General features: G+C 54.9%; 1 protein-coding gene across 1 annotated transcript in view; it reads right to left on the bottom strand.

The window, feature by feature from the left end:
- Positions 1-15: 15 nt before the first annotated feature.
- Itga11 (integrin subunit alpha 11) overlaps positions 16-14,668 on the bottom strand; it is a 67,169-nt gene continuing 52,516 nt past the window's right edge. The window contains exons 20-31 of the mRNA XM_042697390.1: positions 12,765-12,850; positions 10,601-10,808; positions 8,545-8,643; positions 7,230-7,306; positions 6,289-6,378; positions 6,110-6,200; positions 4,867-4,980; positions 4,583-4,669; positions 3,005-3,115; positions 2,791-2,886; positions 1,689-1,802; positions 16-1,185 (exon numbers count right to left, since the gene is read on the bottom strand). Of these exons, the coding sequence (XP_042553324.1) occupies positions 1,114-1,185; positions 1,689-1,802; positions 2,791-2,886; positions 3,005-3,115; positions 4,583-4,669; positions 4,867-4,980; positions 6,110-6,200; positions 6,289-6,378; positions 7,230-7,306; positions 8,545-8,643; positions 10,601-10,808; positions 12,765-12,850 (1,245 nt within the window). The 3' untranslated portion in view covers positions 16-1,113. The remainder of the gene's footprint in view (positions 1,186-1,688; positions 1,803-2,790; positions 2,887-3,004; positions 3,116-4,582; positions 4,670-4,866; positions 4,981-6,109; positions 6,201-6,288; positions 6,379-7,229; positions 7,307-8,544; positions 8,644-10,600; positions 10,809-12,764; positions 12,851-14,668) is intronic.

Below are 14,668 nucleotides of genomic sequence, written 5' to 3'. Positions count from 1 at the left end.
AATGCCATTGCCTTGGTTTTAAACAGTTTAATTTCTTAGAAACATGACAGTAAAGGCTGCACTACGCACAGAGCAATGTGCTTTGGATGTGTCCCTCTTCCAAGAAAGTGAAGGCATAAGTTACTTGTCTGGGCACCCAGCATGCCCTTGTCCTCGGGGTGCCATTTTTGGTCCTTTCATGTCCCGTGGGCTGGAGACACCTGCCTCTGACCAGCACCACTCTTGACCCGGGTTATTCAGTGCACTACAGAGCCCTCCACAGCGCTGTCCTGGCCCTGCTCCCCACACGGGTAGGGAGAAGGGAGGGGTCGGGTCGGGGCTGGTGCAAGGAGGGAAGGCTCCCTGCCTTTAACCCTGACTCAGCCTACAGCTCGGCCAGAAGATGTGGAATGTGGAGCCCAGGGGATTGAGTTATTCACAGGCTCCTCATGAGGTACCTCGGCAAGAGCAGCCAAGAGGGAGGATCAGAGAGGGTGAGTGGGGCCAGCATGGTGCAGTTTAGCCTCAGCGTGTACTCAGCATCTGGGTTCTCACCTACCCAGCTGCCACCACCTGCATTCCAGAGTCTGTCTTCATCCCTGGCTTGTAGCTGTCACAGACCCCAGGGCCCAGGTTCCCTGGGAGGAAGGGGATCAGGGGCCCTCTGGGGCCTATGTATGGGAAGAGGGTGGCCGTGACTCCAGAGAGAGGTGGGAAAGCACACCACAAAAGTCAGATCTGCTGTGCCGTGGTTCTGGAGGAAGAGGCCTGGTGGAGCACGCAGAGTGAGTTTGTATTTATAGGTATCCTCCTGGGATTCCTTCCAGAGGTGATTGTGATTACGAATTTCTAGCACCCTAGTGGTTGGTGCAGCACACACTCTCCAGAGCCAGGGGTGGGGGACTTTTGGGGACCTTGGAGAGGTCCCTTTAAATCCCTGGGGGTCTGTTAGGTGTTCCCGCGTCCAGTAGGGTGGCTTCTCTTCACTCCTGCGTGAGGTCCACCTCGGGGCACAGGCTCCATGGCTTGAGATGAGGCCAAGTGCAAAGCCAGCTGGTGTCCACTCTGGCTCAGCAGGGCCTGCACACCGCCCAGACTGGTATCCAGCCCATGAATCCAGGCCTCCTCTGAGCCTCACTCCAGTGCTTTGGGGGTGGAGTCTAGGCCAGGCTCCCTCTTGCGTTTGGCACTTTTAAAGAAGCCGAGCTGTAGGGAAGCAAAAGGGGAGGCCTCAGGTGGGTCTGGTGGGTTCTTCTCCCAGCTAACCCCAGTCCTGAGGGGGCTTTCCTGAACCCCCTAAGCACACTCCCCAAGAACTCCATCGTGGGCTAAAGCAAAGTGGGGGGGAGCCTTGGGCAGGAGGCCACGTAGGTGCTGCCATCTTACTTTGTGACCTTACTACAGCTAACAACATCTCAGGGCTCAGAGACAGAGAAGACCCGTAGCCTTGCTAGCAGCCTGAAACGGCTGGAAATTGGGGCTGTTGTGTATGCTGGTGTTTTTTGTTTTTTTCTGGTAAGAGTAGCTGGTTGAGTCACAGTGTGGGTGGCCTCTGGGGCCTTAAGCAACCTACTGTTGGGGAGCAGAGTTGGGAGCAGCTGGGGCCAGCTCCCACAGGCAGAACATGGCAGTTGACACAGGGCCCCAAGGCCTGAGCGCAGACCTGGGCCACGGGATGCCGTGTCTATTTCTGCCTGTGGGGCCCTCACCTTCCACAGTGCCAGGACCAGCAGGGAGAGCAGCAGGAACCCCCCCAGGGTGCTGCCCACGATGATCCAGATGGGGATCTGCCAGTCTTCTTGTTTGGAGATCTCCAATGTGATCTGCAAGGGAGGTGGAGTCAGGACAGCGAAGTCACTGTTGTGCCAGCCTGGCTGCCCCTGATGGGAAAGCCTCATTCCTTCCAAGGGGAGCGGCAGGCTGAGGCCTCAGAGCCTGCCCCGTGGACACCTAAGTTGGGTGAGCATGCTGTCCCTGTGGATGCTTGGCCTTTGGCCTTGGCAACCACTTGATTCTCCTACAACAGTGGCTACTCTCTTAGTTCTCTTTGCTCCTTCCTCGGCTCTCCTAGACATCTCAAGGTCAGCGTGTTGTATAGTGCAGCCCTGCCTCATTGATTGCAGTTACTCCTAGTGGCATTGGGGGGGGGGGGGTGGAGAGGAGGTATAGCAGGTGCCAGGTGCCAGGTACCAGGAGGCTCCTGGGCCTCCTGACCCTGCCCTTCTGCTTTCCAGTGCATCCTTGGGCCAGGTGGAGCTTACTCCATCTGTGAGGGATGCCAGTGTTCCTAGGACTTGGCCAGTGGAAGGCAGCAAAGACCCACGCCCCTTCTGTTTCCACAGGCTAGGCTTTAAGCCTTCCTGCGATCACAGGATGGTGTCTGCCTCACAGAGCGTCACAAATGCAGCGCATAGCAGACTCCTCCCACCCAGGAGGGGAGGGAAGAGAAGAGAGGGAGGAATGCTTGTTTTGGGCCTCCAGCCTTCCGGGGACTCAATCTATGTGGGGCAGTCAAGGGCCACTCAAACTCATGTGGAGCCACCTCGAGGGACACAGGCTTGGTCTCCACTGGAGCCCCTCTGCTCCTGCCCCACCCTGTGAACACAGAGGTGGGCACCCAAAGCCCTGGGGCTGACGCCTACTTCTCCAGTCCCCCCAGAGGGCCTGGTCTTGCTTTTTCTCTGTCCTCTCCTGCTGGGACACAGCGGCACACAGGGTCAGGGTCCTGCAGGAAAACTGGAAGGGAGGGGCCAGCTCTTTCTCACATCCACAGGGCCGGAGTCCAGGCTTGCAGGCATCTGCAGAGCTTACCTGACGGCTGGGGTCCTCCTCGGGGAAGATGAAGGGGCTGTGGAACTGCCGCTGCAAGACCGCATGGACCATGATCTTCAGGGACCTGTACTTGAGCTGTGTACAGTCAGATGCCCTGTTAGAGCGTCTTGAGAAGCCTTTGTTCCTGCCCCTGCTAGGTAGCCCCAAGTGGGAGCCCCCCACAGTCACCCTGTGCCCTGGGGCCTCTACTTACTGCTTTGAGCGACCTCAGCCACAGGTTCCCTAACAGGTAGAAGCTGACTTCCTGGTTGGGAGCCAGCCTCACGTTGCAGTCGATGGAGACCACATCAGAGTTGCTATGATTCTGAAAGAGAAGACAGTGTGTGGTGAGCAGGAGCAGGGGAGGTGCCCGGTGTGCCACCAGGCAAATGTCACAACATGGCTCACTGGGAGGGAGGAGGGCAGAGCACAGGGGACAAGAGACGGAGGGGGAGGGGGTGGCCTGGGCTGGGCTGCCAGAGATTGTAGGTGACAAACTATACGTGGAGCTCTCATGCTGCATTTGCGGTAGCTCTAGGAATAGACCTTTGAGTCTGTATTGAGGAATCTTTTTTTTTTCTTTTTTCTTTTTTGCTGGGCCTAGGGCTTGAACTCTGGGTCTGGGAGCTGTCCCTGAGCTTCTTTTGCTAAAGGCCAGCAACCTATCACTTGACCCATAGTGCCACTTCTGGCTTTTTTTGAGTAGTTTATTGGAGATAAGAGTCTTGCCCACTTGCCTGTCCAGACTGACTTTGAACTGTGATACTCAGATCTCAGCATACTGAGTAGCTAGGATTATAGGCATGAGCCACCCACATTGGCTGTATTGAAGAACTTTTACATGTCATAACCATATACAAATTTAGATAAGGTGGGTGTGATTACTGGCACAGATGTGAAAAAAGTATTTTAGGCAATCTAGGGAGCTTCCTGAATCTGATTAAATCTGATGTGTGTATACACACCTGATACGTTTTATGTTTATGTATGTGCACCCACATACACAAATCTATCAAGTAACAATTCTTTTAAGTGAGCTCATAATTGATCAAGACAATTATTTTGGTAATCATGCTATCAGTGCCCTGGAGGTCTGAGAAGACAACAAAAGCAATTTGTATTGACTGAATGAGAAAGCAACATCATAGAAACCCCAAATGATTCTTTAAGCAATTATAATTTATGGGGACAAAGTTATTTGCATTGCTGGCTTGCTGACCATCCCAACCTTACTCAAGGCCAGATATTTCTTTTTTTTTTTTTGTCGGTCATGGGGCTTGAACTCTGGGCCTGGGCGCTGTCCCTCAGCTCTTCAGCTCAAGGCGAGCGCTCTACCACTTGAGCTACAGCGCCACTTCCGGTTTTCTGGTGGTTTATTGGAGATAGGAGTCTCACAGTCTCTCCTGCCCGGGCTGGCTTTGAACCACGATCCTCAGATCTCAGCCTCCTGAGTAGCTAGGATTACAGGCGTGAGCCACCAGCGCCCGGCAAGGCCAGATATTTCTAATGTGATCAGAAAGTGCTGTGTACAAGGCACTGCTTAAGGAAACTAAACCAGACGAGATTTTTTTTTTTCTGGGTAAGAACCAATGACTGTATGTTGAGAAACTAGTATGCAGAGATGGAAGGGATTCTGAGAAGGAAAACTTGAGACTCTGACGCTTGGAGAGGTTCTGGGATTGGAGCAGAGCTCCATCCATTTCTAAGGAGGAGGGCCAGCTGACAGGGTAAGCCCCGGAGCAAGATGGCTGTCCAAGCAAGGCCCTTTGGCTCTTAGGTTGGAGACACTCACCAGCTGTGAGGCACGACTCAAGTCTTCCTCCATTGGGGTGGTTCGGTACTCGGTACTGTTCCCCCAGATGTTACAGGACGTGTTCACCTGCGCACACATGCACGCGCACATACCAGTGAGCCTCAGGGCCAGGCCCGGCAGACCCAGGCCTCAAAGGGCTCCTTATCTCCCCTACCCAGACAGGCCTGGACCCCCAGTCCTGGGAATAGGGAGCCAGGGTTTGAGCATATGGGGCCTTGCATAAGACGTGTGTCTGTCTTCTGTTGGCCCTGGGGCTTGGGTACCTGGTCGGTGAAGAAATCCCTCAGCATCAGAAGACGGTTCCCGCCCCGGGTGGCGATGGGAATGGTGATCTTCATCATCACCCCATGGATGGGGAAGAAGCCCAAGTTCTGCACCTGCACCAGAGGAGGGCGTCTGAAGGAGGGGGCAGTGAGGCCTATGGGGGCGGCCAGCCCTGGCATCCCACAGCCAGTCTGGGGACAGGCCCATGGGACATTTTCACTGTGTGGCAACTGCGGTGCTTTGCCACATCGGAGTGGAAGGATGACAATAAGGGACACTGGATGGAGGGATTCCAGATGTGACAGGGTATCAGCAGGCCCTGAGCCTGGACAGAGGGGACACTGCCGCCTTCAGTACCCTCCACTTGGGGATATCAGGGAGGACAGGACTGGAGATGGAGAAAGTCATCGCCGTGGGATGAGGTTGCTATGAATCCATGATGCTGTTGTTGTGATCGTCAAGTGGGACTGGGGACATAGCTCTGGATGCATGCGGTGGCTTTGAGCAGGTGACTGGACATTTTGGACAAGCCACACAGGACCCGGAGTGTCTGCAGGCCAGTGTCATTGTCAGCCTCACGCCACCATAGAAGACAATCAACTCACTTCAGGGATGAGGGAGACCCTGGGGTCCACTTTAGCCAAGATGGGTAAATTGCTTCCGGATTTTCATTGGTGACAGGACCAAGGCAAAAAGGTCACACTTCCCAGCTCCCTTACAGCTAAGTCACAATGTTCTGGGACAACGAGAAGCAACTGGAACTATGAAGAACTGCCAGGGAGATTCTTAAAGAGGGAGGGGCATGCCCTTCTGCTCCTCCTTCTTCCTGCTGCCTGGAATAAGCATGTGATGGCTGGGGCTTCAACCCCCTTGGACTATGAGGTGAATGTGAGGTTGACCATTTCATTACTGAGGATGGTAGAATAAGACCCAATTTGGAACTCTGAAGCTGCTAGTCTAGATTTCTTCTAGGGAGACTGCAAGCCCTGTTATATTTAACCCTCTATGTTTTTTTTTTGTTCTTAAAATGTTAAACTCTTTCCATTAAAAAAAAAATGTTTAGCCTAGGGAATGACTAGGTGTGGCTGGTCCAGCCTGGGTATTTCCAGATAAGAACAGAGAGACTGAGAAAGAAGGAGATTGTTGAACGCCACACAGGAGTAGGTGGCAGGGCTGAGGCTGAACTCAGGCACTGAGATACTTCTCCACACAGGGGCCCTGCGTGCCTGCCTTCAGCCTTACCTTGAAAACACAACTGAGAGGAGGCCCCAGGCCACCCTGTGCCTCCAGTGAGCTGTTGGCCTTGATCTCATAGTGGCTCAGGCTGCTGCTCCTGCAGAGACAGAGGACAGAGGCGTGTGAAGATGGCCACTGTGGGTGGGTGACAAATGATGGCGTTGCAGGGGGGAGGCATGGCCCACCTGGTAAAGAGAATGTCGGCCTCATACTTGAGGTGGAAGCGGAGGAGGGCCGAGTTGTCCTCCTTGGTACTGTCCTGCTCCTCGCTGTCACTAAAGGGGGAATTAGGGTCAGGGGACCTTAAAGACCGATGAGGTCCGTGCTGGTTCACCCAGGCCGACCAGCTCCACACCAGGCCAGGCGGGAGGGGGAGGCTGACGCTGGACACCAGGGCTTGCTGGAGTCAGGGAGGATGTGTGGGCATGAATTGGGAGGCTCCCACTGGGCACTGTGTCCTGGGTTGCTCTGAGTAAGCAAGGACTGGCCTGTGTAGACACTGCTACCTGGTTTGCCCAGAGCATTTACTTCTTGGCCATGATAAGGCCCAAGAGCAGAGAGAACCCTCCTGTCTCCCTCCTTGTGCAGAGTCTATGAGAAAGTCAAGTTTGTTTCCTGCAGGCCCAGAGCGCTTCACCCGTAGCAAGCTGCCTCAGAGCGGCCTGGGGACAGCCTAAGAACAGTCCACTAAACGATGGCCAGACGCCAAGCAGAGGGAGAGACAAGGAGAGGAACAGTTTGGGTTCTGTTCCCAGGTGCACAGTTTGCAGGTTGTGGATAGTGGAGGAATCTCCCAACTTCTCTGAGCCTCCTTGTTCTTATCTGTAACTTGGTGGTGGTGGTGGTGGGGAAACCGGAAAGATTGGTTAGGGGTACCCTGCTTATTGTGGGAGGATGGAACCCAGTCTTAGAACTGCAGCAGTTTAAGTAGCTACCTAAAGTGCCTTCAGATGACAGTAAAGGACTTAGCGCCAAGCCTCAAAGAATGAGGTGTGGTGGTGCCAGGGCAGGTGGCAGGCTGGGCCCACGTGGGACCAGGGGCAGCTTGGTTTGTGGGTTTCTTAGGGGAGGGCAGGGCAGGGGCAGCAGTGAGTGGCTTTGGGCAGGGTGGGCGCAGGCTCCTGACCTGCCGGAGCCCAGCTGGACATGCAGGTGTTGCAGGAAGACGGACTTGCTGAATTCGAAGTCCAGACGGAAGGCTACCTGCAAGGAAGCAGGAGCCTGAGCTGGAGGTGCAGGGGGTGGGGCGTTGTCTGGGCCCTGCCTGGCATCCTGTCCCTTTCCCAGGTGTAGTCCTAGCTGGGAATAGCAAAGAGAGGACTGGGAAGAGAAGAGGGGAGCTGGGGCTGTCCAGAGCAAAACCCACAGCTATGCCACAGGGGGCAAAAGGCACAGCACCCTCTCCTCCTTCGATAGAAAGCTGGGACCCAGCCCCACCCCCAGGCCAACAGGGTGGGGTCCCCTAACCATGGCCTTGTCTTGTCTGACCCTTCTCTGGCCTCATATGTTTTTGTTTTTGCCAGTCCTGGGGCTTGAACTCAGGGCCTGGGCACTTGTCCCTGAGCTTCTTTTGTTCAAGGCTAGCCCTCTACCACGTGAGCCACAGCACCACTTCCGGCTTTTTCTGTGTATGAGGTACTAAGGAATCGATGGGCTGGGAAGGTGGCTCAGTGGTAGAGCGCTTGCCTTGCATGCATGAGGCCCTGGGTTCGATTCCTCAGCACCACATAAACAAAAAGAAAAAAAGCCGGAAGTGGTGTTGTGGCTCAAGTGGTAGAGCGCTAGCCTTGAGCTGAAGAGCTGAGGGACAGCGCCCAGGCCCAGAGTTCAGGCCCCGCAACCGACAAAAAAAAAAAAAGAAAAAAAAAAGGAATCGAACCCAGGGCTTCATGCATGCTAGGCAAACACTCTTATCACTAGGCTACCTTCCCAGCCTCTCTGACCCCATTTGGGCATTACTGGGGTTCACACAGCCCCCCCCCCAGGGGCTGGGGGAAATGGGAAGTTTGTGCATTGAATTTAACCTCACTTGGGGACCTTCCTTCCCAGGGAGCCCTAATTCTGCCCTCCCCCCATTTCCCTCTCCTTCCCAGCCTGTAGGCTGCTCTCCAGCTGGCATCCCTCGGATAGGTCCCCATTTACAATGAGGTCTTTTGGTTGATGGTGGAGCACCCCCCCACCCCCAATCTGCCTGCCTCTCCGTCCTGCTACCTTGCTGGGCCTTCCACCTGCATCTCTAAGTCCGGGGAAGGTAGGAGCTCAGGAGGAGACGTGTGAGGATGAAGGATGGCATGGATGGCCCAAGGCGCTGGGAGAGGGGCCGGGTAGGGTGGAAAGAGTTGCCTGAGGTAAAGGGGCCGGTGCCTGGAGCCTCTTCCGTGGGTTCCTCACTCTCCATGCTCCTTGCTTCCTGCCTCTCCCCACCCTGCCTGACGGCTCACCTTGGCCTTGGCCCTGAAGAAGGGGTAACTGACATTGCAGACTTTCTTGTGCAGGCGTCTCTCCTCGTTCACACACTCGATGCTGCCGTCGGAGTCGTCCTGAGGGTGAGGACATAGAGGTACCCGTGAGGGAGGGCCGGGGGTCAAGGTGTACAGCCCCCTCCCCGCAGTAGCCCCTTTCCACGGAGAACATCCCTCCCCACCGCCCATGCTGATTCCTGGAGCATGCTTGGAGCACTGGCCTGCACTTAGCTGGGAGCACTCCCCTCCCTCCCCCAGGCCTGGGTTCCCCGTGCAGGTATGACACAAGGTGCGTCCACCATAGCTGCCACAGGCAGGGCTCGGGTGCTGGGCTTGTATGCACATGGTAGGCAAGGTGTTTCCCGTGGCCCAGGAACCGGAAGTTCCTCACTCAGACTGCGGACAGTAGAGGACTGGGATTTGCTTTGTCCACCTAAGGGCTGGGCAGTCTTGAGCCCCTGCAACCCTGCTTCCCTCTGGTTCTCTATAGCTGCACAGACAGACAGCTTTCCTTCAGGGCTGCAAAGGCTTCTTGCAGCTATGAATGAGCTATGTGGTCTCACAGTCCAGAAAAGCAACAAGTACGCTGCGGGCCAACCTCAGGTCTGACTGGTGGTAGTTTTCTGTGGCTCTGTGGTTAGACCATGGTCAGGCGCTTGCACTGGCTGATGGGGGTGAGCCTGCATCAATCCTTTCCACCCGTTCTCTTTCCAGACCGACAACAAGTAGCTCCTGGCTGTCAGTCCAGGGCGCAAAAGCTGACAGCTGGCCTGCCTGGCCTGGGTGTCCCCTGCACACAGGTACACAGGGAAGAGACTCTGGGCTCTAGCTTGATGTGGTGTGTGTGGGGGGAGGGGCGGGGGTTGTCTGAATCTTTTCTTGCTAAGGGGACAGGGCCGCCCGCTTCTGTAGCCATCATGGGAGATGGGTGCTAGCAGAGTGTGGGCCTCAGGGCCCAGAATATGCAAGGCACTGACCCCTGGCGACTCCTGTTGGTGATGATTTGTTCCTATTATGGTTCTGTCCAGGAGGCATTGTCCAGGTGTGTGTGCGTGTGCATGCATGTGTGCACATGTATGCATGTGTGTATACCCATGTGCTTGTACTTGTGGGTGCGTGTGTGTGCTTTTGGATGTGCACGTGCAAGCTGTCTGGGCAGGCTGTGTGTGAGGTTTGCACTGGATCAGGGCACAAGTATGATGCATGCTTGCAAGTGTGTGCATTTCCCTGGCTGTCTGTGTGGCTCGTGTGCTCATCTGCAGCAAGCAGACTCAACTTTTCTACCTGGCTGAGCTCCTGAGCAAGCTCCTGCAAAGCAGGGCTGGGTGGGTGGCCTTTGGGGGGAGGCGGCTCCTGCTAGCCTGCTTCCCCTGGCCTTGGTCACAATGTTCCATAGAGCATCTTACTTCTATACTCCCAGTTATTTGCAAAGCCCTTCTGGTCACCACCAGCTATAAGCAGGCATAGGCTGGCAGTGAGGCCTGGGGCAGAGGAGAGGGAAGATTGGTACAGGTGGGGGCCCTCTGTGGACCCCAAACCCAGACAGACAGTCTCTGGACAAGAGAGGGCCTTGGAAGGCCTCCGAGGGGCTACTTCTCCCACTCTGGGCAGAGATGGGGGTATTGCTGCCCCAGATCAGGGCTTGACGGATCACACTGCCACAGGCCTCATTCAGGCAGCCTCAGGCAGTTGAGGCCTGTTTGAGGGTGTGGGGCGGACAGTAGGGGACTCTGGCTTTGCTTGGTTGCATTTCCTGTGTGTGGGGTTGGGGAGAGGTCCACGTGGCCTCGGTCCCAGTCAGTGTAGGAGCTTGGAGAGCGGGTGGCGGCACTGGGCATTTCCCCTGCCCTCAAAGACCTGAACGCCCCATGCCTGAGGCTCCCCTCTGACTGCCCCCCGAGGCGCTCCTGCTCGGTGCCAGGACTCACCCCGGACCGCACAGAGCATCCCCAGAGGAGGAGGCGGGATGTGGGTGGCTCTCTCCCTGGCCTGCACCTTTTCGTCCCTCTTCTGCCCTGGGCCACCACGCTCTCACCTTCTGGATCAAGCTGGCGAACTGCAGGTTTGCAGACTGGGAGATGTTAAGGATGGTGTTGTAGGCATTCTCCCCCCGGTTCTCCAGCGTGGCCTCCACTGCCACGCGCCGCCGCGTGCTCTCCACGATGAACACGGTGGTGTCGAAGGACAGCGTGTACGTGGAGCAGTCCTGCGCAGACCTCCTCAGGACCCGCTCGCAGTACTCCCTGTGGGAGAGACGACCGGGGATCAGGCAGGCGGAATGGGACGTGAAGGATGGAGCCGCAGGGTACGTGCAGAATGACGGGAATGGGGCTCTGCCAATCTGGGAGTGATCACTAGACAAGAAGGAAAATGGGCTGGGCGCCGGTGGCTCACGCCTGTCATCCTAGCTACTCAGGAGGCTGAGATCTGAAGATCACAGTTCAAAGCCAGCCCAGGCAGGAAAATCTGTGAGACTCTTATATCCAGTAAACCACTAGAAAACCAGAAGTGGCTCTGTGGCTCAAGCGGTAGAGTGCTTGCCTTGAGCTGAAGAGCTCAGGGACAGCGCCTAAGCCCAGAGTTCAAGCCCCACGACTGACAAAATAGAGAGGGGGGGGGGGGATGGACTACAGGCTGGAGGAGAGCTCTTAGTTCGACCTCCCTAAACATAGGTGTCATCTTTCCACTAGCCCCGCTTCCCTTTTAGCTTTGCCTGCCAGGAAGCTCAGAACTAAATGTAGAGGTGATGCTGATGACTAGCTTAGATGGTTACATGACTGGCTTCTTCATCTTTTGGTGAGGTTCAGCTATGCTATTTAAATGTGTAGTCTATGTTGTGGTACTCATAGTTTACCTAAATCATCTCACAGTTAGCAAAAAGTTGACCAAAAAAGTGTGGCAATATTTATTATACCAATTTAAAATTGGATATTCACTTGTTTGCCTTGTGTATTAACTTGTAGCTTAATGCAGCCTTTGCATCTCTTTCTTTCCTTTTCTTTCTTTCTTTCTTTCTTTTTCTCTCTCTTTCTTTCTCTCTCTTTCTCTCTTTCTTTCTTTCTTTCTTTTTGGGGTCTGATCGTGGGGCCTGAACTCTTGGCCTGGGCACTGTCCCTCAGCTCTTCAGCTCCAGGCTAGTGTTCTACCACTTGAGCCACAGTGCCACTTCCGGCTTTTTTCTTATGTGGTGCTGAGGAATCGAACCCAGGGTCTCATGCATGTAAGGCAAGCACTCTACCACTGAGCCACCTTCCCAGCCCCTCCCTCCCTCCCTCCCTCCCTCCCTCCCTCCCTCCCTCCCTTCTCTTCCCTTCCCTTCCTTCCTTCCCTCCCTCCCTCCCTCCCTCCCTCCCTCCCTCCCTCCCTCCCTCCCTTCCCTTCCCTTCCTTCCTTCCTTTCTTCCCTCCCTCCCTCCCTCCTTTCTTTCCTTCCTTCCTTCTTTCCTTCCTTCCTTCCTTCCTTCCTTCCTTTCTTTCTTTCTTTCTTTCTTTCTTTCTTTCCTTTCTTTCTTTCTTTCTTTCTTTCTTTCTTCTTTCTTTCCTTTCTTTCTTTCTTTCTTTCTTTCTTTCTTTCTTTCTTTCTTTCTTTCTTTCTTTCTTTCTTTCTTTCTTTCTTTCTTTCTTTCTTTCTTTCTTTTGCCAGTCCTGGAACTTGAACTCAGGGCCTGGGCACTGTCCCTGAGCTTCTTTTGATCAAGGTTAGCACTTTATCACTTGAGCCACAGCACCACTTGTGGCTTTTCTGTGTATGTGGTACTGAGGAATGGAACCCAGGGCTTCATGCATGTTAGGCAAGCACTCTACTACTAAGCCACCTTCCCAGCCCTCTGCATCTTTCTATAGAGAGGTCAGAAAGCCCAGGGGTTCAGCCGTTGACCTCTGTGGTGACTTTGACTGGGGGGTTAGACACCAGCACCCCAAGCCAGGACCCCTGGATCCACTCTGCACATATTTTGTAGTTTAGGTTCCAAAGGAAGAACTCCTCCCTTTCACTTTGACAGTCAGTAACGGAGGCCGGGCACGAGAGGAGGGTACTTGCCTGAGCTCACGTAGGAGGTGGAAGCGGAGCCCGGGCTAGAACCCAGGCTCCAGGTTCAGTACCTGATGCACACTGCCTACAAGCCAGGTGTGTGATAGCCATCAGGGCCTGGGAACCCTAGAGCAGCGGGGAGGGGTGGGCGTTGGGGAGCAGCAACGTACATGGCCGTGGGCAGGTCGCTCCGGGCGTCCAGCACGAGGTCAGGAACGCAGTGTTCATCCTCATTGCAGCCATTCCAGAAAGGCACCTGGGCCAATGAGAGCCAGCAGTGGGTGGTGGAGAAGAGGTCACGGCCTCCAGTCCTAGCCTTTGCTGCAGGTCCTTGAGCTTAATGCACGCTAGCCTTTGCCCCTGAACTGCAGACAGGGCTCTGCCTGCCCTGCCCTTTCTCTGGACTCCTCCTTTCAATTGCCCTCACTGCAGATTCTCTACCTTCCAAGACTCGGTGCAAAGCTTAGCTCCTCTTGGCCCCGGCAGGTGTAATCCAGCTGGTGTGGGCAGAGTGTTTAGTGCTGAGAATACAGGGTGAGGAAGGGGGAGCATCTGCCCTCAGCCCACGGGGGAAGACTGGCATGTGAACAGGGAACCGCAGCGTGAAGTGTGCAGAGAACCAAACAGAGTAGAAACATAAGAAACAGAGGCAGAGCCGAGCGTCCCTGGCTCACACCTATAATCCTAGCTACTCAGAAGGCTGAGATCTGAGGATCGCAGTTCAAAGCCAGCCTGGGCAGGAAAGTCCGTGAGACTCTTATCTCCAATGAACCACCAGAAAACTAGAAGTGGCGCTGTGGCTTAAGTGGTAGAGTGCTAGCCTTGAGCTGAAGAGCTGAGGGACAGTGCCCAGGCCCAGAGTTCAAGCCCCATGACCGACAAAAAAAAAAAAAGAAATAGAGGTGGAGAGGATAAATGGTCCTTTAGGCTGTCAGTGGTCTGAGAGGGCTTCCAGGAAGAGGTAGTAGATGGAGGATGAATGAGTTCACTAGCCAGCCTGAGAAGCTGGAAGGATGGGCCAGTCACAAAGGTCCTGGGGCGAATATAGCCTGCTGGGCATGGGAAGTTCAGTGTGGAACTATAGAAAGGGACTTGGGTGGAGGAGAGAAGAGAGAAGCCGGGGTCAGGGGTCACCAAGGGCTTCAGGCATGGGGAGCCCCTCAGACATCAGCCATGGGGGTTTAGGAGTCTGAAAGCAATGCAATAACCTGGCCCGAGGAGCCTAGGGAGGGAGAGGAGGGGGAGGGGGAGGGCTTGGTGGTAGTAGCGTTGGGCATGGCTGACAGAGGTAGAGGATTAGAGATTGGGAGAGGAGGCTGGGTGAGAGGAGGCCAGGAAAGGAGGCCAGAAGAGCTGCCATTGCACCTGTGATCCTTTTGCCAAATCCAGGCAACAGCTCGTGCAATTCTGGAACCACGTGTACACTCAGTGGCCCTCAGAGACGTCGCTCAGTGACGGGACCCCAAGGCTGGGGCTCACGCATGCTCTGATGCATTGATTTGGGAAGTCATTACGATGTGTATTATTTCATCTCAAAACCACTTTCTAACCCTCAGCTGGCAGACACTGTTCCACAGCCCTCGCCTGCCCTCCCAGCTTCCTCAGACACAACCGAGAGTTGCCTGGCCTTTTCACGCAGCTACAGGGTGCATCGGGTGTCAGGAAACAGACTCCCAGTGTCCAGAGCCCAAGCTAAAAATGTGTGGTTGGGTGGGGCTGGCGAGAGGCTAAAACTTTCTTTGGGAATGGCTCAGAGCAGACTGAGGGGGGTCTGCTGGTCACCGACCATGCAGAAGGCCAGGCTCCAAGTGGTCTCATGTCCACATCTATTCATAAAGTGGGGGGCAGGAGATTAAGAACGCAGGGCCCTATGGTCTTGGGACTCCATGTCGAGGCTATAGGGATGAGAAATGCCTGGTCCCAGCCTGGGGCACTGTGTGTGCATGCACGCGTTTGTCTCTGTGCACATGTGTGCATGTACTTGTGTGCACAGCATGAACACACACAGATGTGCATGCGTGTTTATGAATGTGCATGCACACCTGTAGTGTGAATGTGTGCAGGCATGCATGCA

Source organism: Dipodomys spectabilis, unplaced genomic scaffold (assembly GCF_019054845.1).
Source record: "Dipodomys spectabilis isolate Male_0828 unplaced genomic scaffold, ASM1905484v1 ptg000219l, whole genome shotgun sequence".
Classification (NCBI taxonomy): Eukaryota; Metazoa; Chordata; class Mammalia; order Rodentia; family Heteromyidae; genus Dipodomys; species Dipodomys spectabilis.
Note: the sequence above shows the minus strand (reverse complement) of the source record. Positions and strands in the feature narration are given on the sequence as shown.